Source organism: Phasianus colchicus, chromosome 3 (genome assembly GCF_987193195.1).
Source record: "Phasianus colchicus chromosome 3, bPhaCol1.hap1.1, whole genome shotgun sequence".
Taxonomy (NCBI): domain Eukaryota; kingdom Metazoa; phylum Chordata; class Aves; order Galliformes; family Phasianidae; genus Phasianus; species Phasianus colchicus.
The window spans coordinates 60,834,154-60,858,457 of NC_143438.1; the positions used below are offsets into that span (position 1 = coordinate 60,834,154).

Sequence of the window (24,304 nt, forward strand, 5' to 3'; positions counted from 1 at the left end):
CAGGGCTCTGTGATTGGAACTGGATGATCTGTAATATCCCTTCCAACCCAAACTATTCTATGATCGCTTCGAAAGCCTTGCTGTATGCTTCCAAAACTACTGAATGCTAGTTGCAGTCATGGTGCTGACAACAGAAACTCATGTAAGTAACTTTTTTTTTAAGGCACAAAAGCATGAATAATGACATATTGTCAACTTGCATCCTTTTTCCCCCTGCATAATATATTTAAATTTGTAACTGGTAACATTCTTTTACCATTATTTCCCAAACAAATAATATAATTCAAACATTATATTGTTCTCTTACTGATGGTAGATGCATGTGTAGAAATGTCCAATAGTTTGTGACATTTTCATATTTAAAAAATAAAAAATCTGCTAATTTCTGTCACTGGTTCTTCACACAGAATCACAGAATGTCCCGGGCTGGAAGGGACCTCAAGGCTCATGAATCTCCAACCCCCAGAGGCAGGGCCACCAACCTGCACATCCTTCAGGAAAGGAAACGCTAATGTGAAAAATCAATGATTACCCTCCATATTCTTTCCTTTGACTGTCCTAAGTCCTAAAGAGATCCATCGGGAATTACATGCCGTAGTTAATACTTTATACTCTCAAAGTAGATTGCTCTAAATTGGTAAAAAGTCTCTGCAAAGTTCAGTATTATTCAGTATACTCCTTAGCTCATCGACAAAGCTTACTCAAAGCCTAAAAATGAAATTAGTTGTGGAGTTAACGTTAACAAAAGCCTCTGACTTCCAGTTGTGTCCTGAGCACCAGATCCCTTCTACAGCTCTCTTCATCCCTATCAGCCCTTGTCGTCTTTTCTTCTGATCTCCTGAATACACACGAAGCTGTTTTACCCTACCCCATCAAGTCACACTCTTTTCTTCCCAAACCTTTCTGTCTCCTCAGTCGCAACCGAGGACAAAACCGAAGCTCCCAGCTTCGTCACCACCACCACCAACATAATGACACCCGGGAGCCCAGGCTGACGCGAGTCCCGTGGCCGATGACAAAAGACAGGGGCCCCTTGGCCGCACCTCCCTCCCGGCCAGCCCGCCTCTCCCTCCCCAGCTTCTGCCGCTCCCACTCCCATCCCCCAGAGCGGCCTGCACTCTTCCCAGCCTCGTACCGCTGAACAAGTCGTCTCCAGACCGACACAACCCAACCTCAGGCCCCCATCGCCCGCGGAGGGCACAGGACGGAACAGGGACACAACCCGCACCTCTCCCGCACCGCCACCGGGCCCGCTCCGACCGCACACATCCCTCCGCGCCGCAACGCGATTGGTGCGGCGCCGCCCGCGCCTCTCCGCCAATCACGGCGCGTCTTGTTGCCGGTGAGGCGGGATTGGCCGGCGGCTGCGCCGCAAGGCACGCCGGGGACTGCAGTCCAGAGATCGCAGCACGGCAGGCTTTCAGCGCGTGGGCAGATGTGTGCAGCACCTTGCTAAGCCCAAAGCAGTTAATCCCTCGTCCAAAAGAATTAGACAGGTACATTTATTTTAAAATGAGCAGATTTTAATCTTATTTACTAGGTACTAGGCTGACTTTTTTTCCTCCGGAACCGTGGAGCTTTTATTTTGAGATTCTGTTGTCCCACCTCACCACATTTGAGCTTTGAGTTCTCAGGCGCTCGCCCTACGCATCCCGCGTGCGGTAGCAAAGCTTTCAGCAGCAGAATTCTTTCAGTATCAGAAATAAGACGCGCGCCCCAGCCAGACTGAGAGCTCCCTACAGCGGCACCATTAGGTTACCGATAACCGATAAGCGGCTCAGGCCACCGCTCCCCAAATCACCCATCACCCACTGCAAAGCAGTAGCCGAACCACGCAGCCAACGGCAGCTTCTCCAGGGCCGCCTCTTATTGGCGGAGGCCGGTCACGTGCCCGGCGGACACGGTCGGGCGCGGTGGCTGCCGGGTAAGGTCGCTCGACAGGCTGCCGAAGGGCGGCTGAGGTCCCGCCTCCCCTCAGGCCGACCGGCTATTGGTCGGGAGGGTGCCGGCGCGGCCGCGGATTGGCTGTTGGTGGGGTCGCGAGCGCAGTGGAAGAAGCGGGTGAGAGAGCGAGGCTGAGCGTGGCGGTGGTGACGGTGGCTGCTGAGCCTGCCGGGCTTCCCGCGGCCCGTCGGGGCGGGAGCGGCGCGTGAGGGGAGAGCGGCAGCTGGAGCCTCGCCGGTGTACGTCGCCTTCAGAGCGGTGAGCCCTGGCGGCGGGAAGTGGGGTCAGGTGAGGTGAAGTGGGGATGCAGGTTGCGGAGAGGCCCCGAGGAGCGGTAGCAGGCAGGTGCGGGGCGAGCAGCCGGCTCGGGGCTCGTCCGGCTCCAGGCGGGGCTGATTCGGCTGTGTGCGGATTGAAGCTGTCCGAAAGTGAAACCCTCTTCTGTGGCGGTGGCAGCTCGCAGCGAGTTATGGAAAGCAAAACAATATGGAGGGTTTAAAGTTGCAGTCCGGTTGCGTTGTGTGGGAGCCTGAAGTTGTTACTAAGAGACGTTATGGCGGAAAAAAGCATGGAACGTTCTGAATGCTTTTCCAGGCAGCGGCATCACTCTGGTAATAGAAGCTGCGTTTTCTCGTTTCTCAAAGCTGTAGCAGAATTGGCACTGCCAGCAGACACTGGGGAGCTGTGTAAGTCTGGCAGCAGAGTGTGGGTGTGCGGTTCTGTTTGTATAACACCTTACTGCCTGGCTTAGAGATGAGGGAGCATTTCACAGAATCACAGAATGGGTTGGAAGGGACCTCAAGGATCATGAAGCTCCAACCCCCTCCTCCCCCCCCACCCCACCACAGGCAGGGCCACCAACCTCTTCATTTAATACCTGACCAGGCTGCCCAGGGCCCCATCCAATCTGGCCTTGAACACCTCCAGGGATGGGGCATCTGCTTCTCTTGAATGTATGTATTGTTTTCATTTCTTGCTGTAGACTTCATGATGATATAACCTGAAGCACCTGAAGGAGCTGGGATTGTTAAGTCCGGAGAAGAAAGGCTCAGGGGAGACTTTATTGCTCTCTATAACTACCTGACGGGAGGTTGTAGTGAGCTGAGGGTTGGCTTCTTCTCTCATGTAACTGGTGATAGAACTAGAGGGAATGGCTTCAACTGCACCAGGGGAGATTTAGGCTGGATGTTAGGAAATACCACTTTTCTGAAAGAGTGGTCAGGCACTGGAATGGGCTGCCCAGGAAGGTGGTGGAGTCACCAACCCTGGAGGTATTCAAGGAACGTTTGGATGTTGTGTTGGGGGACATGGTTTAGTGAGAACTGTTGGTCTTCCGAGCCAAAAAGCAAACTTCTGCAGTTGCCTGTGACCTCTGCTAAATACCTCCATTGCTCGTAAGTGGTGTGCTGTGATTTGGGAGAGGGCCTGCTCCTTTATGAGAAGATTCTGCCCACCACTTGGTGTCCTGTAATTTTTTTCATTCATTTTTTGCCTTTTTTTTAAATTAATTCTTTAATATGCTTCCTTATGGATATGATTTGGATAAAACTTCATTAAATGAGCGTGGGTCATGTCGTAAAGACTTTGAAGATATGCCTGGCCTAGTTTCCTCTGAAATAAGGAGGAACCTGCTTTTTTTCTTTAATGTAACTTTTTTTATGTGCTTGGTGCTTCTTTGAAACCATACTTCTTTGAAATAAATGTACTTATTTATGTTATGCATACCTTTCAATGTAGAGACTAGACCTTTCATTTTTCATGGTCTTGTGTTCTCCTCATATATAGCTGATCTGCTGCACCAAGAACATTAAAGCATTCTCTTTTATTTTTGCATGGATTTTACTTAGAGAAACTTATCTTAGTAAGACAAATACGAATATTATATTTCTTTTTAAGAGAGAGAACTCACAGTTTGAAAGGGACTTGTATTTTCCAGTGTTGTATTTATCCACATAGAAATATTTCAATTTGAAAGCGGTTGCATCTGGCTTTTCTTTCTTTTCATTTCCATCTGTAGCACCCACTTGAGAGCCTGGCAAAGGGTTTCATTTCCATTTCCTATTTGCTGACTGGTATGCTTGCGTGTACAGCTTCCAGAGCCTTTGTTTTTATCTCATTAACGTTTTATGAAGTGGTGTTGTCTGTCAGCCTTGTAGACTGATATCTGATAGGAAAATATTGAGTGAAAACTCCGTAAGTGATTGGGAAAGGTGGGGGCAAATGAGAGTTCAGTGGGGCTGAAGTGAAAACCCCAGCACTCAGAAGCGTAGCCCTGCTCATTTCTGAACAGGGAATTTCTGCACATTTCCATATCAGAAAAAAACCTCTTGAGCATTGTTAATTTTTGTGTACGTAGAGATGTATAAGTGAGCAACATGTGGCATTCCCATCCTGCCTGCTTTATGCACTGAGATGCCATTCTTTGCTTTATTTCTCTTCTAACCTCTTCTGGGAATGTTGCCTGTGACTACTCCTTACCATTGTAATTGTTTTGTTTAAGTACACAGAAATAATCACATTTTGTAGCAATATTACTGTCACTTTGGGGCATTTTATTGCACCGTTTGAGTTGTGGAGGCTTCAGAGGAATTAAACTGCTGTTATTTTTATTTTAGCGAGCACCAGGTAGATAGAGGATAATGAAGAAGTCAGAGAATAGATAAAGCAAACAGTATTTTAAAAGAGCTGTTGTTTTAGGTTACTAAAAGCAGTGAATGTTTAACTCTTGAGATTGGCATGCATACAAGGTATTTGCTAATACTTTCATTCTTGCTGTCCTGCATTTCATGTGAAACCCTTTCTGTTCTTGGCACACGGAATAATTGTGAAATAATTGAGATTTGTGAAGGAAAATAGTGTGCAGGATAGTCTGGAAGAAATGAGTGTGAAGTTTGTCTGGGGATAAATCTGGAAAACTAATAGATTTCATAAAAATATTAAGGGGATGTATTTAGAAGCGTTTTCCTTTTAGATTTCTTTTTAGATGAGTAATGATCTGGAGGTTATTAAAGCATAGTTGTCCTCAGTGCTGTGCTGATATCCGGGATCCAGGGGTACTTTGCACTCTCAGGGAGTGACTTCTGTCACTTCTTCCAGCAAAAGCAGACAGCAGGTCATGGGCAAGTTCAGAATGTTGGCCACTTTAAACATTTAGGCTATAGAAGAAACGGTGATTTATAATGTGAACCAAAAATAATCATTTTATTAAGTCACTTGCACCCACTTATCTCTGTTATTAAAGATTCTCCCTTCTCAGTTGATCAGAACCAAAATTATCATTGCCTTTTCTTTATTTTCTTAATAAAACTTGACTGAATACATCTTAGCATTTTGGCATGACCTGGCTGTCTTTTGAAAGAGCAATATATCAGGGTAGATGGAGTCATCTCTGCCCTTGTGAGGCCCCACCTGCAGTACTGCATCCAGATCCCAGCAAGAGGAGGGTGCAGAGCTGTTGGATTGGGTCTGGAGGAGGGCAACAAGAATGGTCAGAGCACTGGGGAGCCTCTCCTATAAATAAAGGCTGAGGGAGCCGGACTTGTTTGGTCTGGAAGAAAGGTAGCTCTGGGAATACTACATGGTGGTCTTCCAGTACCTAAAGTGAGCCCTAAAGAAGGATGGAGAGGGACTCTATCAGGAACTGCAGCTTATAGACAACCCATTATTTTTTCCTGTTGCTTTTCCATTTAATCTCTTAATGATTGGTTCATTTTTGTATTCTTTTGCTAATAAAAAAACGTTAGTCCTCTGCTGGCTGGTAAAATAGTGCTTTTTCCTGGGTTATTCACCAATAGAAGGAAGTCCTGTTAGGAAACGTGTTATTCTTTCTGTGGTGATGAGAAACTAATATCAATTTTTGTTGTTGTATTTAAGCCTGTCTGGAAAAAAAAAAAAAAAAAAAAAAAAAACCAAAAAGCCTGTAAGGCTGCATGGTTCTTGCCAAGTTTCCACAAGAAGTAGATTCTCACTAAGGAACTGTTGACTGTTGGGGAAAAAAAAAACAAACAAACCCAAAAACGTTTGTAATGGAAACAGTGATGATTTAACTGTGATGCTTGTGGGCACTTTCAAACTGCATAGCTTTTCCATCTCCTGACTCTGTAACTTCCTAACTAACAGTTCCTAGCTGCCACATTGCCTTAGTCATCCTTCTGTGTGTAATGGCTTTAGCAACACAGTTGTTCATACTACAAATATTTTGTTCGGGGTGCTTCAACAGAGTGTTGTTTCTAGCCTGATACACAAAACAAACGTAAACCTAAAGCTATAGCTTTTTTTTTTCTTTTTTTGTTTTTTTTTAAGATGGCACACAATTCTCAGTGGCATCCAAGTTGTGACTGGTGTAGAACATGTTTAAGGGAAAGATATGCAGTAAAAACATCTTTAGTGAATGGTAGTATGTATAAATAGACACAGTTTGAAATCTCGCCAACTTTATAAGCCACTTGAGTATTTTCAGGTCCCACATTGACACTGTTTCCTGTCTTTTTCTTCTATTAGTCATATTTCCATGTTTCTGTTGTGGGAAACAAGAAAGCTGTCAGAGAATGTAAGCGAGGAGAAGGGGTCTGCTTTCTGGAGTTTGTTTTTGCATAGGGAAGAGTTTCAGCTGGGAATGTGGCCCTTGAATCCTAGCATTGGTCCTTGGTTGCAGGCATTCTATTCAAGTTGAAGTGAGCAGTCATTTTCCCAGTGTTTTAGCCATTAACTTTGCAGCAGCTTTGGCTTCTTAAAAATCATACTACAAAAACTCCTTGTTGCCTCTACTAGGTCAGTTGTCTTCTGGATTACTGTACTTTGCAGTACTAGGAAGTCTGGAAGTGTCTTGTTTTCAGATTCTGCTTCAGAAGCTTTCTGAAATACAAGGAGCAATTTTCTTCTGTGTATGACCACAGCATGCTTCTAAAATGTTTGTTTCATGTTTTTCAGAAGGACTATGGAACCTCTGCAGCCCTGTAGATTTGGAAGGCTTAAATCCAGATTTGGAAGAACCCTTTCCAGTCCAGATGATTCGCTGGTTTAAGAGCTTAATGAGGATGATTTTTGAACAAGTTGGACTTAACATGGAATCTGTAAGTGTTTCAAACTTGATTCTTTTTTTTTCTTTTTTTTTTTTCTTCCAGAAAATCAGGTATTGAAAGCACTTCATATATTTTAGTTCACCCTCGTTCATTCCAGCAGAGCACTTTAAATATACTCAGTATCTGTATGATTCTGCATTGCTGAGCAGGTATGCAGTTCCCTACTCAAGACACTGAATTACTGAGCAACGTATGCATTAAAAATACCATGTAGTTCCTTCTAGTTCTAACAATAAACTGTTTACAGTGTAGATGATGCTTTCCATTCTCCTCCTTTAGGTGTATTTTGAAGCTGAAGGAAAATTTTCATCTGAGTTGGCAATTGAATTCATTCTTAAATGTCCTTCCTTCTTTGCTCTTATCTTAGAGATACAAAAAGCCCCATGAAACTGATGATTATTTTGTTGTATCTTCCTCTCCTTTCCTCCTGAAAATGTTACTGTATAGGAGCGCAACATGGCTGTGTGCTTCACTAAGGAAACAGAGGAATGTGCCTGCGAAGGTTTCCTCCTAATGAAAGAATATGGGGAGTTTTCTGTCGATGCTTAGCAGAGAGATTTGCTACATATCATCTGCTGTTTCACTGGGATCTTTAGGAAGCTATTTTGTGTAGAACTGCTGTCTCCAATACAGTAATGTCTTTAAGTTCTAAATACATTTTAATAAGATGGAATTCCTTACCAACTATGTGCAGTACTTATTTAAGATGGTTCTTACTTTGGTGATTGTGATAGACCACTGAGGAATTTACAGGGAGTAGAAGAATTAGTATTTTAGGATTTTATTAGAACTTGAATCTGAGATTTCATGGAGTATAACACTGAAAATTCAGAGCATAAGAATATGCTTACTACTCTGGGTGCTGGCATGGCTATTTTAGCAACATCTTTAGACTGAATAGGGGGGAAACAAGTTTTTAATCTGTTTCCCTCTATTCTCTGTTTGTCTCGAGCCTGGGATAATGTGGTTACGTTTCCAAATGTTAGCCATCCTGCAGAACAGTAAAACACTGATGCAATAAGAGGGCATTACTAAGTAATAGTCTGCAGACTTGCTCTGCCAGTGCTTCAAGTCAACAAGAAGCTGTGTGTACAGGACTAGAGCAATGCTGAGACTTATTAGCTCAGCTGGGCAGTGCTGACTTTATTGACATATCTTGAGGCACAACTTGTGTGCAGTTTTCTGAAAATACTGTCTATATCTTGAATCACCCAAACTGAGTCATTAAAAACCTGAAATGCAGTTAGGCACCACATATTATGGAGGATGTGGGTCTCAGTCAACCTTTTGTCTGTGGTCTGAGCAATCTCTAAACAAGTTCTCCCGCTTGTTTGAAATGTACTGCACTCAGGTTGGCAATACAGCACGTAGTCCAGGTTCTTTGTTCTTGTGGAATTACTTCCATAATTAATCAAGCATTCCCTTGACTAGTATTTTTTTTCCAAAGCCACATCACTTTAAGGCTGTTGTCAACCATTCTGCTTTTAGCAGCAGAATTGACTGTAAATAGCGAGACTCTATTACTGCAGTACTGCTTATCGATGATTTATTCTTGAGAGCTCCAATCTACTTACTTTTTGTTCGGCTGTATAGATGACAGCAATGTGGACATCACAAATGAGAGGTTGTTCTTTGTGGCATCTAAAATGCAGTTCCCAGAGAGGACTCTGTAGGTTGAAAGAAATTGTATTCAAACTTAACTGCGTATGGAGCAAAGTTGTATTTCCTGTAATGAAAAATTGAGTCTGAGGGGATCGTTGGCAACGATGAGAATCTGATGTGGAAATCTAGCATAGCATATGTGCCGTGCGTATGTGCGTTTATTTTGTCAAAATGTATACATTCTATTAAAGTCAGAGGAAAGAAAGATGCTTTAGTATAGAACTAAGCAAAATGTTTTTTGTGAAGTTTTTAAAATAATATAATCTCGGGATAAATACTGTGAAGCATAATATTTTGTTCTTAGTAGAACCCTCTGAGTTTTAAGAGTAGTGATTTTTGTGTGGCATATCAAAGTGTTATTCAGTGGTGTGGTGTGAAACTCCCACAGCTTCACCACACAGATCACACAAGCAATACAGCCATGCCACATCGAAGTTGTTTCAACAAATCCAATCCGTGCAATTCATACAAAGATTTCTGTTTGTGCCAAACTTCTAACAGGATGTTGAGTTTGCTTAAACTCATGAGCCTCTAAAAACTGAGATCTGAATAGCAAATTTGTATCTACAGTCATAAGTAAATACTGTCCAAGTATTTTTAATTACCAGACAGTGTTCTAATTGTTTATTGACCACATCATCTTCATTACAGCGTTCCCCTCAATCCTTCTACCTTTTTTCCTTTGCTTCTGTTGTCATTCTCTCTACTGAAATCTTTCCCACTTCTCTCTATTCTTTTCTTCTGTTCTGGCTCTTTTTGTAGAATTCTTCTAGGTTTAAAGTCTCATTTCATACAACTTTAGTAAAATAGGAGAACAAGCATTCTTGTCATTAAGTTAAACAAAAGATAAAAAATAAATCCCCACTGAAATGACCTAGAAGAAATGTGAATTTCAGTAGAAGCAGTTCAGAATCAGAAGCTAGATTAACTGAGGTTCTGTTTGCAGTTTCCTTTACTGCATCTGTATGTTAGAGCATTTTAATTTTCAAATATTTCTTTTTTCCACTTTTCTTTTTAATTCCACAGTTGCACATTCTACTTTGTACAGGCTTATAGTCTATTTCTGTTAAGACCTGTAGACACTGTTCCTGTGTTAGAAGAGCTTTTAATTAAAAAAAGCACAGAACAATTTGGGGAGTGTGGAATTACGTAACACACTGGAGGTGTTCAAGGCCAGGTTGGATGGGGCCCTGGGCAGCCTGGTCTAGTGTTAGAGGTGGAGGTTGGCGGCCCTGCCTGTGACAGGGGGTTGCAGATTCATGGTCCTTGAGGTCCCTTCCAGCCCGGGCCATTCTGTGATTCTGGATTTTTCATGATTGATTGAATGGGTTTTCATGAAACACCTTAAAAAGCAGTGTGTGACTCAGTGCAAATTCCTCATTGTGTTAAAAGGGGGCAAATTATGCTTTTAAAGATCACATCTTTTGAATCCTACTGCATTACTAGATTTATTGCTTTGAATTTAAACTTAATGTAAAGGCCGTCTCGAACTTCAACAGTCATAACTGTATATTGTCTTCCTAGCAAGAAAAGAATAACTTCTAAATCATATGTACATTTAGCACAAGCGCAATACAGAAGGATAAAGGAAAACTGTTCCAATATGGTGATTAATTTTTTAATCTAACATCTGACTTTTTTTTTTCTTCCCAATAGGTACTTTGGTCAAGCAAGCCTTATGGTTCATCTCGGAGTATTGTGAGAAAAATTGGTACTAACCTCTCTCTAATACAATGTCCAAGAGTTCAATTTCAGGTAGGCAGTCTCAACAGTTTAAAACACAAGTTTCATTATACAGATGAAGAGATTTACTCTTGCATCAAAAGATTTTTAGGGAATTCTATGGCTCATTTAAATAAATTGACTTGAAGGTTCATGACAGCAGAATTAGATAAACCTGCCACATAGGAGAATATTGTACTTCAGTTCCTCCCACTTACAATTCAGATTTTTTCCTACTATGGATTATTTTCTGTACTGCCTAAAATGCTGATCAGTGTTGCTGTAACAAACATAGCAAAACTTGAATTGTTTTCCTAAAGAAAATAAAACTTCTAAAATCATAAAATCGCAGAATGGCCTGAGTTGAAAAGCGCCACAGTGATCATCTAGTTTCAACCCCCCTGCTATGTGCAGGGTTGCCAACCACCAGACTGCCCAGAGCCACATTCAGCCTGGCCTTGAATGCCTCCAGGGATGGGGCATCCACAACCTCCTTGGGCAACCTGTTCCAGTGTGTCACCACCCTCTGGGTGAAAAACTTCCACCTAATATCTAACCTAAATCTCCCCTATCTCAATTTAAAACCATTCCCCCTTGTCCTATCACTATCCACCCTTGTGAACAGCTGTTCTCCCTCCTGTTTATATGCTCCCTTCGAGTACTGGAAGGCCACCATGAGGTCTCCCTGGAGCCTTCTCTTCTCCAAGCTAAACAAATCCAGTTCCCTCAACCTTTCCTCGTAGGAGTGGTGCTTCAGCCCTCTGATCATCTTAGTGGCCCTCCTCTGGACCCATTCCCAGAGCTCCACATCCTTCCTGTACTGGGAGCCCCAGGCCTGGACACAGTACTCCAGATGGGGCCTCAGAAGAGCTGACTGGAGGGGGACAATCACTTCCCTCTCCCTGCTGGCCAATCCTTTTTAAATGCAGCCATACACAGTTTTAAAAAGTCATTTCTAGGAAAAAAGCATAAATTCTTAAGAGAGAAACATTTGAAACTTACTCTGAAAAACAGTACTAAAGACTAGGCTTAGTAAGCGTGCAAAGGTGGGCAGTTATGTAAAAATATTGTGGAAAATAACAAACTTTATAAGAAATTAAAAAAATTATAAGATAACACGTACCCTTTTTTTGTTTTTGCAGAAAGCTAGCACAGGGGAGCATCAGTGCTGTGCAGTTTCTCATTTGTTATCTTGTAACTTTGTGTGCACCTAGTGTGAGGTTAAAGAGTAAGGGCAAAAGCTTAAGGAGAACCCCTTGCTTTTTATAACAAGTTGTTCAGGAACAGAAGGGAAAATGGAAGCTGTTACAAAGAATCTTTTCAACTCTGAGAATGCTGTGCATAGGGGGTGCAGGGATTCAGTGCTTGAAACTCCTGCTGAGAGAGGAATGTTTCTTGGGTTGAACAAGGGAGGAGAACACAAAGATGTATGGTGGAAACCATCAGCCATACTAAGGCAAGGTAATTTTTACATAGCTAATTTTTTCACTCTTACATTTCTCTCTGTATCCTATATGAGATGTATGAATAGTATTTGAATTAAGAATAAGCCTAGAAAAATCAAATAATTCAGATTACCCTAGAAGCCTCTTTGTGGTGATAGTAAAAGCCATGCTAACATGTTTGCTCTCTTAGAGACTTGGGGCCAAGTATCTCCCATCAAGGGTGTCTTCATGAAGCTTGAAATAATAAACATATACATTGCTACAGGGGGGATTGTGCAAGTGGGAAGGACAACAAAATGGCCTGCTGAATTTGAACGTTTAGGTATATAATTAATAGTGATTATGCCAGCAGTACAGCTGTGCGTGCCTCACATTTGAAAAACTGCAGTCCTCCTGCATTGTGTCTGATTCACCCTGCTGTGAAAGCTATGCAAGGGAAGTTAATGCTTATTTGTAAAAAAAATTAGCCAAGTAATGCCTTCTCTCAATACAATACATAGAAGAGGACATTCTGGTTTTTTTTTTTTACTTGCAGAGAGCTGGGAGATGCATCTGGGGAGTTTTTTTCAGAATACTTTTAGTGTTGAAATGTAAAGATGAGTTTTGCTTTGATTTTATCCACCCTGAGTATAAACATTCATCTTCTATAAATGTACTGCTTTTAGGAACCTTTCCTTACCACTGTCAGAATTGATTGAATTTGAAATATTACAAAGTGAGGCTTTTGTGCATATTAAAGTTTATATGGTTAATGTGGGCTTTTAAAAACATATTTGAGCATAATTACAACTATTTCAGTTTATAAACTGCTGAACGTGTAGAAGTGTGATGCTAACGTCTATCTTTGTCTTTATCTCAGTGTTAAGGTTCTGTAGTGAAGTTCAGTACCAGTCTTGATCATGTTTATACTGTTGAAACTGAGGCTTTCCTATAGCTGTCTCTTCCTTTTTCTTTCTTGCCAGTTTTAGCTATGTTCTGAAAGGACCATGCACTGAACTTTGCTGTAAGTCACTTTATCCAGAAACCAAAGCAAACCATCCCTGCTTCATCTGGGGGTGCATGCATACCACCAGTGTTTCTAACTTTATCTGAGATGAGTAAACATTCTGCAGGCTTTCATTTTCTTGTGATAAATGGACAAGGTGTATTGAAAGAGCATCTCTGTTTATGTTCATTCTTTTCTCCTTGCATGCTTGAGGTGTGTGACTGTTGTAGTACTTGTCTTCATGGACTTTGTCCTCATCAATATTTATTGCTAAGTGCAGCTCATGCATTCAGTAAGCAGTGACAGAACTTGACTGTATATGGCATGAACAAATGAAAGTGGTTTGTAAAGCTGGTTTTGTATGTCACGTTTTACATTTACCTGTGGTCTTTAGGAGGAAAAAAGTTGAGCATTGATATAGCTGAGGTAGATTCAAACAAACTGACAAATACACAGAAGATAGGAGCCTTCCTCCTCCAGTGTTATCAATCCAGTGTCTTCCAGATACGACATCCCTGTTGTAGTCCCATGCTTCTGATTGTCTGATATACACCTTATAATTGAACACAAGCTTCCTAAGGAATTGATGTGAATGTAGCAAACATCAGTGCCAATCTGAAAAATCATAGTAAGTTTGTCCTGAAGAAGTATTTCCAAATGTTTAATATGTAAGTCTATTAGTAATTTGAAACATGAGGTCTTTGTTCTTTCTTAAATATGTAAATATATCTGTTCTACTTTCCACTTTTTGGAACCAACAAGAGGTAGGACCCTATTTTGACACCATCTAAAAGCAGTTCAGTTTGTTTTTGTTTTTCAGACATTCTTTGTCTGCATGCACACATGTATATGTAAAATACATACACACACACACTAAAATAGGAAAAAAGTCTGTTAAGGAAAAAGTTGGGAAAACAACTATATATTACCCAGAGAAAGAAAAGAAAGCTAATTCCACTCCTTCATCCAATTCCTGCAATTCAGTGTTTAATAGAATTGGGCCTCTGTTTTCAGCTGTCATTTCTCCATTTCAGGCGTTGGCAAAGCAGTTGTCCAAATGTTCTTCAGCCAAGATGGGCTGGAGGGCATTCAGCAGGGTTCTTTAAATATCTATGTTCTACAGACAAGCAAATGTTTTAAGAGATGAGTGCTGGCTTTTAAGCTCCAAGTTCAGTTAAAAATCCTGCCTCAACTTGAAATTCAGAACCCGCTTCTGTGGAAGGTCTTGTCATTTATAGGGATAGAGAAAAGAAACATCTGCATATGGAACAAGCAGATTCTGTTTACACATAAATGTGAATTAAAAAGTAAGAAGAAACTTGCATCACGGTGTAACAGAAGGCTTGCTACTGGATGTTGGATTAGAAGTTACTTATCTCATGATGCAAGAAACCTGGCTGTGGTAAATGCTTTCCTTACTGTTGCTTTCTAACATGATTTCTGATGCAAGTACATGTAATACCTTTATTTAAATGCACCTGCAGCCTTTTTGTGGTAATAGTTCCTCACGTGGCCGTTACCATTTGGAAAATTTGTATGGCCTGCAAGAAGCAGCTGCTGTGTTACAGATGAGATATTTTTTAATTGCCATTACCTTTAACACAGCTGCAGTGGCCATGATAATTTTATTTTAAAAAAGAAGAAAAAAATCGAAGGAAACCTCAAACAATGACAGTCCTAACATGCAATATAGTATGCTGCAGACTGTTCTGAAGAGAGGCAGTCTGTGATGGTATTAGGCACAACTGTTAATGTGATAACATGTTACCATCTGTGCTGATGCTACCTGGAAAAAACCCTGTTGTTTCCAAATGCCAATATATACTCCTGGGAGCTGTGATAAAGGCTCACACACAAGTTGCAAGAGTAGTCATCTTCACCTCATAATCTCAATTTCCAAAGCTGTTTGTGACAACTCCTAGGGGAGGAAGAAAAATAACAACAAAAACAGAACTTCTTTATTTCTGGAACTTGCGTATCAAAGGCTACAACTAAAATATGCGTGCATGTTCTTCATAAATGATTTACCTAAACAAGATTACAGTCCTACTGTGCTGGGTCAGCTACAAATTCAGGATAGCACTAGCATTTTGTGGTTGCTGCTACATTATAGTTTCTTTTTAGAAGAGTGAGTTGCCTTTAAGTGCTAGCAGGATGAATCAGGGCAATACTTCAGAGACTATTAAATGATACCACCATCTTTGTCAATGTTAGTAGTTTCTCTGCCACTGCCTGCACTTAAACACCTGCAGCACTTCATGTGCAAATTTGGCATGTGGATTATATGTAACATATGCAGTAGAGGTGGCATAGTCACACTGGAAATAAATAACTAAAGGCAGCAAGCAGAGCAGGAGGAATTACTGAAAGATATTTCAGTAGCTTTTATTTGCTTAGGTACAGAGACCAGGCTGTACTCAGTCACTGGACTGAATACACATGCCCTTGTGTAGCCTGGGAAAGCAGCTGATATTTCAAAGTAGGTTTGAAACCATTTTGTATAGTTATGGTTATGGAGCATATATTGGTGGCCCAGATAATTTGTCAGATTTTCATTTGGGTCACTTAACTGTAAATGGAAGAAATGTTCCAGTCTCTTGAGCCTTGTTCAGCTTTGGCTTCAAAAAGCTATAGAACTAGCAGCAAAACTGTGCTACGAAACGGTCTGTCTATTTGGCATGAAATGAGATTTTTTAGTAAATAGTTTATTCATTCCGTTATAGTTCTGTCATAGCTGTCATTGAAAGTCCTCATGATGATGGAGTTGGTAGAAGGACTTTTTTTTTCCCGTGTAACAGACACGACTGAAGACTCATACAGAAATTCTGGACATTGTAGAGAAAGGGAAACACACTACAACAATTTCTCTGTCACAATAGTACTAAGTTAGTGTGAAAGATTAATAGATAGAAGTAGTAATTATTTTTTTTAACTACTGGTCATGAATATCATTAAAACATGATTTGAGTTATTACAGCAAAGTGCTTCAGAGTGTTGATGTTTGTTTGTCATTAAGGTAACAGTTTGCTTTGGACTTCCAGTGTTGAGTGTTGTGCCATAGTACATGTAGCTAGTCGTGAATCTCAAAAACCAATATAATTTCTGTAAAATATTCAGGAGACTAGATTGAATAGTGTGTTAGATTTTACACCAAGCTCAGGACAGTAACAAGAGTACTGAGTCTATTGATGTGTTTTGTGCATGTATGTGTTAATAGTTACATGCAGCCTAACTAAAAGTTTCTAAATGTTTCTTAAACTTTCAATCTTGTCTTTAAAATCTAGCTTACTTCTCAAGCCGCAGAAGGAAATCATCCTCATCAATTTAGAGAAGATGCAGTGGCTTCTTTTGCAGATGTGGGATGGGTTGCTCAAGAGGAAGGTGAAATCTCTACAAGGCTCAGGTATGCACTTGGATTTTCTCTTTGAAGTTATAAGCTGAGCAAAAGAACCAGGTTCTCTCCAATGAGAATACACTGTGCATTACAATTAATGCAGAGCACTTCTGGGCTGGGAGATAGAAAAGGTAGGAACTGGAAAAGAATAAGGAGAGATTACAATAACAGGATTATGAATGAAAGATTGGTTTGAGAACATGAACACAGACGACTTTGGTTTTATTAACTTATTTATTTCAGAGATAAGCTTCACACAACCTTGTTTCCATAAAAACATCTACTGTAGTGTGGCACAATCACTTGCACTGATTCTTTTCTAGTTCTCCAGAGGTCTCATTAGTGTGGGGCAAGGTATTGTAAGGCTTCCTGACTAACAGCAATGATCATTTTGACAATCTGGTAATTGTCACATCATTTTTCACCCTTCTGGTCAGGGCTTTGCGTTCTATAGCAGATAATTTTAAAATTACAACTTACATTTTGTCTTTATCTTTTAATGAAGACCGGCAGGGAAATGTGTGAGTACCTGTGTCCAGAATGATAGCATAGATAATTCTGTGTTGGACATGGACTACTGCATAGCACTGTAGCTGCATGAAACAGGTTGGCCTGAGTGATGAAGTTCCATTTTCTAACCTACCCAAATTACTGCTCATGCCAGCCTGAAACAGAGTTCTGTAGTTCAGAGAAAGCTTTAGTTCAGAGTAACTTTCCAGAAACCGTAGGAGTGATGTACTTCTGAAGTGCCTGCATGCAAAGGAAGGGTGGGGTGGGATAGGTAGATATGAAATCAGACTAAAAGAATACTCTAGGTAAATAGTGACCTTAAGGCAATGTAAGCTTCTGATGACGCACTGCAGGTCAGTTACTTAGCAAACATGAACATTTCAGTGTGCACTTCAGTGTGCATGATGCTATGTAGTGCAGTGTACGTTTGGTATTTTTCAATTTTTTAACTTTTTCAAGTTCCAACCCTGCTGCTATGGGCAGGGTTGCCACCCACTAGGGCAACAAAGCTGGGGACGGGTCTGTAGCACAAGTGTTATGGGGAGCACTTGAGGGGAACTGGGATTATTCAGTCTGGAGAAGACTGAAGGGAGACCTTCCAGCTCTCTACAGCTGCCTGAAAGGAGGTTGTGGTGAGGTGGGGGTCGGCCTCTTCTCCCACATGACAGTGATGCAATGAGAGGTGATGGCCTCAAGTTGCACCCTGGGAGATTCAGGTTGGATGTTAGAAAAAATTTCTTCTCAGGAAGGGTGGTCAAGCATTGGAACGGGCTGGAGAGATGTGGGTTAGTAGGCATGGTGGTGAGGAGTTAACAGTTGGACTGGATGATCTTAGGTCTTTTCCAACTTTGATGACTCTGTCATTCTAGATCAGGTTGCTCAAAAGCCTCATCCGACCTGGCCTTAATCACTTCCATGGAAGGAGCATCCACAGCTCCTCTGGATAATGTCTGACTCAATTGTTGATCATCTAATGCTACAGTGAGGTGATCTGATTTATGATAACCCATTATCATTAATCTGTATCAGCTCTACTAGCCTGTTTTAAAATGTTGTCACCAGTGAATATAAACTGTTGGTGACTGCAGATATTCAGTAATCTCTGTTGAACTTAACTTCTGCCTTCATGTGCGAAGGCAGCACAGTTAAATGTTCTTGCTCTTTGTGAGAAGGGAAGCTCACAAACTCTCTTAAATTGTATGAAGCTTTATATTTCTCTATAGTTGTGTTTATTCTTAGAAACCTTGATGTAAGATCCCTTCCTATTTATTGATAAGCAGCATCAAGTTCCATATGCTCCATTCTCCCACCACTGGTAAAATGGAGGGCAGAAATAGAACAGAAGTCCAGAAGTTTAGAAACAATATAAAAATGTGCCATGGAACTAACAAACTCTTCCTTCTCAACTACAAATGACTATTTGCAGCTTATGGAAAGAAATATGGAAGCATTTGAACCAAAACAAATTTAAATATTAATTTCAACAAAAAATAAAATAGGCATGAGGTAGAGGAGTAGAGTTGCGGCAGGAGGGAATTAATTCCTTTTTCCTCTGGAAATTCAGTACTCCTTACAAAGCTGACTAGGTAGAAAGAGATGAAACACCAGTAATACAAAAAGAAGGGATGCATGGCTCTTACTTTAAGCCATATAATGTTGTGGTGGAAGTGATTGGTGTGAAGACAATTTTTGTCAATTCTTCGACTTCTGTTCTTGGTTTGCTTTAGTTTTTACTGACTGGAAAGCCTTTTAAAGAAGAATTTTCTGTTTTTTTTTGTTGCAGGTCAGAAGTGTGGTCAAAAACAGCCCAGCCCCTTTCAGGTGAACTACATGGAAATTCTCTGGGCAGACCAGACTCCATACCAAACATGTTACACGAAGAACCAGCACCCAGAAGCACAGTAATTGCAAATGAAGAAGCTCTGCAGAAGATCAGTGCTCTGGAAAATGAACTAGCCACTTTAAGAGCACAAATAGCCAAAATTGTTATCTTGCAAGAACAACAGAATCTGACAGCAGGTATTAGATCTACTGTACTCTTAGCACAAATTACTCAATGAATTGTACTCTTTATGTTCAGTACAGCGTTAAGTCATTTTTATGAGTTACTGCAACACTGAACATTTCTGCATACTGCTTTGGTTAGGTTAGTAGATGGACATAACATCTTAATGGAGGGATGGAGAGTATTTCATAGAGTCACAGAATGGCCTGGGTTGAAAAGCACCACAACGATCATCTAGTTTCAACCCCCCTGCAATGTGCAGGGTATCCAACCACCAGACCAGGCTGCCCAGAGCCACATCCAGCCTGGCCTGAGGGATGGGGCATCCACAACCTCCTTGGGCAACCTGTTCCAGTGTATCACTACCCTCTGCGTGGAGAAGCTTCCTCCTAATATCTAACCTAAATCTCCTCTATCTCAATTTAAAACCATCCCCCTTGTCTTATCACTATCCACCATCGTAAACAGTCGTTCCCCCTCCTATTTATATGCTCCCTTCAAGTACTGGAAGGCCACAATGAGGTATTTCTTGAAGGCAAGAGCCCTGTCAGATTTTTCATATTTTCTCGTACTCCAGCAGTCCTGATGTTTCACAGAATCATAGAATGATTTGCGTTGGAAGGGACCTTTAAGATCATGTAGTTCCAACTCCCTGCTATAGGCAGGGACACCCTTCTCTAGACCAGGGTGGTCAGACCCCCCATCCAGCTTGCCCTTGAATGCCTCCAGGGAGGGGGCATTTCTGTGAAGGCTCATCAGAATCCCAGTCTGCAGATGAGAAAAGAAGTGTTAGCAGCTTTCAGAGCAAAGCTAATGATAAACAGCTGGGATTTAACCAAGTTAAATAATTACTAACACCTAAATCTTCCTACCCAGAAATGGACCATCTCATATAATGATACAGTCATGTAAAAGGCTGATTATGCTTCTAGAAGATGTAGTTTATACCTCAAGCTTATGAAATAAATAGCAGAAAAGGAGACTATGCATACAGAACCAGAAGTTGTTTCCTGTAGTAAGCACCATAACAACTTTTCTTTCTTTCCCTCACAACTAACCACTGCTATCCATCCAATTCTGAGTCTCCACTCTGCAAGGGTTAGTGGGAGAGAGAGCCATTAGCAATTGCAGATAATAGCCATTCAGTTTTCACCGATTCCTACCAAGTGGTTTGTTTTGCCTGTGCTCATGGTGTTGTTCAGTTTTTTGCCTGCGAACTGATTCTTCCTTAACTGTTCAAATACAAAATGGTGAAACAGTTTTAAAGGTCACTTGCTTTCATTCTTGAATTGTAGTTAGTTATTTGAGGAAGTCCCACAGGAACTTAGTTTTCCTCATTTTCCCTTTTCCTTCATGTATGAGGAAACTTAAATTTTGATGTGACTTTATCATCTTTACCTCCCTCTTCTGGTAGAATGTGGTAACAGTTGTGTATGGATACATTGACACAGAATAGACTCGTATTATCTGCATACATATTTATACTAGATACTCTAAGCTTCAAAACTCTGACTTAGCCTGGTTTTAGCAGTTTCTTAAAGGTGCATTTGAGCAGAGGTTTCTTTGCGTATTGGTGATTTCTTCTGTTGTAACTTACTTACAATCTAAAGAGAGAGGGAATACCAAGTCAAGATAGATTAGCTGTCCTAAAAAAAGAAAACCTCGAAAAGCTGGAATTTAAGCTTGAATTTAAGCACTATTTAAGCTCTGTAATATACATTTTAAAGCCTTGAATTGTAATTTCTGATGATAAACTGGAAGAATCATTACTCACGTGGCAGACTACAGGGGAGCTGGACCAGATGACCATTAAAGGTCCCTTCCAACTCAAACAATTCTATAATGTCCAGCTCAGAGCCCACCTGTCAGATGAAAGTGAAATACTGATAATGTTAAAAGCAGGATTTGATTTGAAAGACATGGTGACATCCATCCCAGTGCAGTTTGAACTTGGGAATTCAAGGAAGGATTTTGATGTGGTTTTTCATTGATATCAACTTAAGAAATTGTACAACAATCTAAAGAAGGCAGAGAGGAGACAACTGAAGCTATTTTAATCATATTCTTATCAGAGTATTTGTGAGGTATAAAGGGTACGTAGAAGGAGACTGACGTGGCATGTGTTTTGCTTGCAGCTGGGCTAAGCCCTGTTGCCTCAGCTGCTGTCCCTGGTGTGCCACCACCACCGCCTCCTCCTCCTCCACCGCTCCCTCCCCCAGCACTGCAGCAAAGCATGTCTGCCATTGAGCTCATCAGAGAACGGAAACACAGAAAAACAAACTCTGGACAGATTCCGACAGAAAATGGGCCAAAGAAGCCTGAAATACCAAACATGCTAGAAATCCTCAAAGACATGAACAGTGTGAAACTACGCTCGGTGAAAAAGTAAGGCGTTTATTTATATTTACTAACTTTTGCATTAACAGTTTGCTTTTATGGCTAAGAACTGTTTTAGTTTGGGGGAGATGACGATGTAACATTTGACAAACAAGAGTAGAAATGAATTCATGACTTCTAGGTCTTTGGACTATGCTGAGGTTTTTCATTTACCTTTCTAGATCACCGGGAGATACAAAACCGAAAGCAGCTGACCCCACAGATCCTGCAGCTTTAATAGCAGAAGCACTCAAAAAGAAGTTTGCTTACCGATACCGAAGGGATAGCCAAAGTGAAATTGAAAAAGTAATTCCCAAGTCTGAAACAAAGAATGAAGTGGTGCTGGTGAGTATTGTGCTTCTGATTGCTTGGACAAATCATTGTTTGATAATTGCCTGAGAAGCCCAATAAATCTTTCTGCCAACAGACAGAAATACCAAGGAATTAACAAACCTGTCCACAAAACCCCATGAAGTATTGGTGATACATTAGGATTTGTGGCAGAAACATTTTGTTTCTAGTATCAGCTCTCAAGATTGTGTACTGGTTTGGCTTGAGATTTAAAAATCCCTTCTCATGTTTTCTTCTTTAAACAAGAATCTCCTGTTGCAATGAAAACATGGTACCATAAAAACTTGATTCCTGTGGGCTCATACCTGAAACAAATCTGAACTGTTTGCCTGTTACTACCAACCTTAACCAGGCCAGTAGTGCACAGGCCATTTCAAAGGAAGGTGCTGGAGCAACCATTCACAGGAATGTAGAAAGCAAATTCTTGAGAACTCCTTCTGAATCACATTGTAGGAAGCATCTACTAATAGTTGGTATAAGTGAGTTAACAGCTCTTAGTGTGGTTTTCTTTCTTTGGTTTTTGTTTTTTTTTTTGCAACATGGGGGCATTAAAATCAGATTATTCTTAGTACAAGTGTCTTCTAGTGTATTTCAGATTGATTTGAAATTCATGGGGTTTTTTTTAGCAATGGATATTCGAGATTTGAGTTTCTAGCAATATACATTTACTTACAAAACAAGATAATATATATCAGTGATGTTAGTAAACAGCCCTTGTGCTATAGAATCAGAACAGAAAAGTGTAAAACTCCAAAATCTAAAGCAACTTAACCAAAAGAATTAGTTGTACTCTGAATTACTTGAGAAAAGTAAGACTTCTGAGCCATAAGTCTCAGGACTTGCAAGCAGTTGAGCTTATTAGTGCTGCCTGACTGACTTGCCTTCTGGCTTAGGCCTTTCAGGTCAGTATATAATCATAGAATTGCTCAGGTTGGAAAAGATCTTAAAGTTCATCAAGTCCAACCACAACCTACCCATACTACCCTAACTAACAACTAAATCATGTCCCTGAGCACCAATCCAAATGGTTTTTAAACACATCCAGGGATGGTGACTCAACCACCTCCCAGGGGAGCCTATTCCAGTGCTTAAACAACCCTTTCTGTCAAGAAGTGTTTCCTGATATCCAACCTAAACTTACCCTGGTACAACTCGAGGCCATTTCCCCTTGTCCTGTCACCTGTCACCAGTGAGAAGAGACCAAGCCCGCTCTCACTGTAAGCACCTTTCAGGTATTGAAAGAGAGCAATAAGGTCTCTCCTCAGTCTCCTTTTCCCCACACTGAACAGCCCCAGTAATTTTCGGGCTGTTCTTCACAACTTCAGGGCTATGTCTCTCCCACATCAATCCCTTGTTTCTAGCATTGGAGACTTTTAAGATAAAAGACTGAGTTGGCAACTTTTGCAGAGGAACAAGTTGACGACAAAGGAAGTAACCACTGCCCAGGTTCTGGTTTTATGTATACCTTGCATGGGTAATAGTTCAGCTGGGTCTCTGCTGAAAGCAGTCAGTGCCTTTCTGGTTTTCTTCCCAGTTTGGACCACACATGCTGAAGTCTACAGGAAAAATGAAGACTTTAATTGAAAAATCTTAATGTTCTGAGATCACTACGTGAAAGACCGTCAAGCTGCTTTGTCTGAAGTCTCCTGTGTTGCAAATAGCATTAGTACCAAGTGGTCTTATGCAAAGCTGAAGAAAACTGATGTGGAACTAAACATGAAGTTTGAGGTGCATGTTTGCATGTGATTTACCACAAGGAATAAATTCGACCTTATACTCAGGTATTAATTTTGTATTCAAACCTGGCTTTCTATGTAGACTTACATGATGGTTTTTGTTCAGTAACACTATGTTATCTCTACAACATTCCTTGTGTATAACTGACTGCCTTAAAACATTGTGTACATGTTAATAATGACAGTGATATACCCTTACGTTAATAATTCATTTGAGCTCTAATGGTAACTTGCACTACAGTGTTTACTTTGATACTGACTTTTTCCATGTCAGTGTTTCTTTTAAACTTCATTTTAGCAATTTTTTAGCCCCCCTCCCCCCAAAAAACTGAGTACAACTGCTTCATTCTGAACCAAGAAAAAACTGAAATCTGCTGCAGAAGTCACCTGGTGTGAGACTTTTAGTAGCAGCACAGAGTTGCAGTGCTAAGATAGCAATACTTACCATCTTGTGACCAGCATACAGAGTGCTGTGCTGTGGGGCCCTCAATGCTGGTATTGCAGCAAACCTGAACTAAACAGGAGGTAGCAGCAGAATGAAAGGATTACTGTCAGAGCACGTGTTAGCCAGAGCAGCAGTGGTGTAGATAAAAAAAAAAAAAGGCAGAAAATACCAGGGGGTACAAGTTGCTAAAAGTATATCACTCATCTCAGCTGTGCTAAGAGATGGTTACAGACACCTTTTTATTCCTGACTGAGTAGGCTTTGAGCTGTTGGGGACTGCACAAGCCCTCATGGTCCTCTTTGCAGGAAGCCACGATTGAAGTTGTTGCACATAATGTGTTTTCAGGGAAGTCCTTCGCAGATTTCCCATAGCGGTTCTTTGCTGCTGGTTTGCTGACCAATCCTCTTGCCTCTGTCTATAAACATGCAGGGCTGATGCTAGAACCAGAATTCAGATTGAGAAAAGCTGTTCTGCAACCAGGTGTAACTGCTGCACACCTAAGGGAAGCTAGGGTTTGCTCTGACTGCAGCTGGGCTCAGAAGAGCCACATGTGGCTACTCCATAGCCTGTCTGCTACTCAAACAAGTATAAGTGCCTTTTAGAGCTGCTGTTTTCTAGGCAAAGAGAAATAGCACATTTAAAGTAAAA

At 41.0% G+C, this 24,304-nt stretch overlaps 2 protein-coding genes across 5 annotated transcripts in view; one reads left to right on the forward strand and one right to left on the reverse strand.

Moving 5' to 3' along the window:
• The window catches only part of ARMC1 (armadillo repeat containing 1), a 31,220-nt gene extending 29,913 nt beyond the window's left edge, over positions 1 to 1,307 (reverse strand). Inside the window, exon 1 of one of the 2 annotated variants that reach the window (XM_031612783.2) lies at positions 1,229 to 1,307. The gene's annotated coding sequence lies outside the window, so the exon portion shown is untranslated. Of the gene's footprint in view, positions 1 to 1,135 lie in introns of both variants that reach the window. The other variant, XM_031612781.2, reaches the window with a different exon arrangement.
• Positions 1,308 to 1,375: 68 nt separating this feature from the next.
• Positions 1,376 to 24,242, forward strand: MTFR1 (mitochondrial fission regulator 1). 3 transcript variants are annotated; one of them, XM_031612894.2, is made up of 8 exons: positions 1,376 to 1,496; positions 6,874 to 7,016; positions 10,344 to 10,442; positions 16,124 to 16,242; positions 18,527 to 18,762; positions 20,884 to 21,133; positions 21,307 to 21,469; positions 23,010 to 24,242. In XM_031612894.2, exons 2-8 carry the CDS (start codon positions 6,951 to 6,953, stop codon positions 23,067 to 23,069), a joined length of 993 nt encoding a protein of 330 aa, XP_031468754.1. In that variant the 5' UTR covers positions 1,376 to 1,496; positions 6,874 to 6,950; the 3' UTR covers positions 23,070 to 24,242. The 3 variants fall into 3 exon arrangements, with proteins under 3 accessions (XP_031468754.1, XP_031468753.1, XP_031468755.1); XM_031612893.2 differs by lacking the exon at positions 1,376 to 1,496 and adding an exon at positions 2,062 to 2,202; XM_031612895.2 differs by lacking the exon at positions 1,376 to 1,496 and adding an exon at positions 2,082 to 2,232.
• Positions 24,243 to 24,304: the final 62 nt, after the last annotated feature.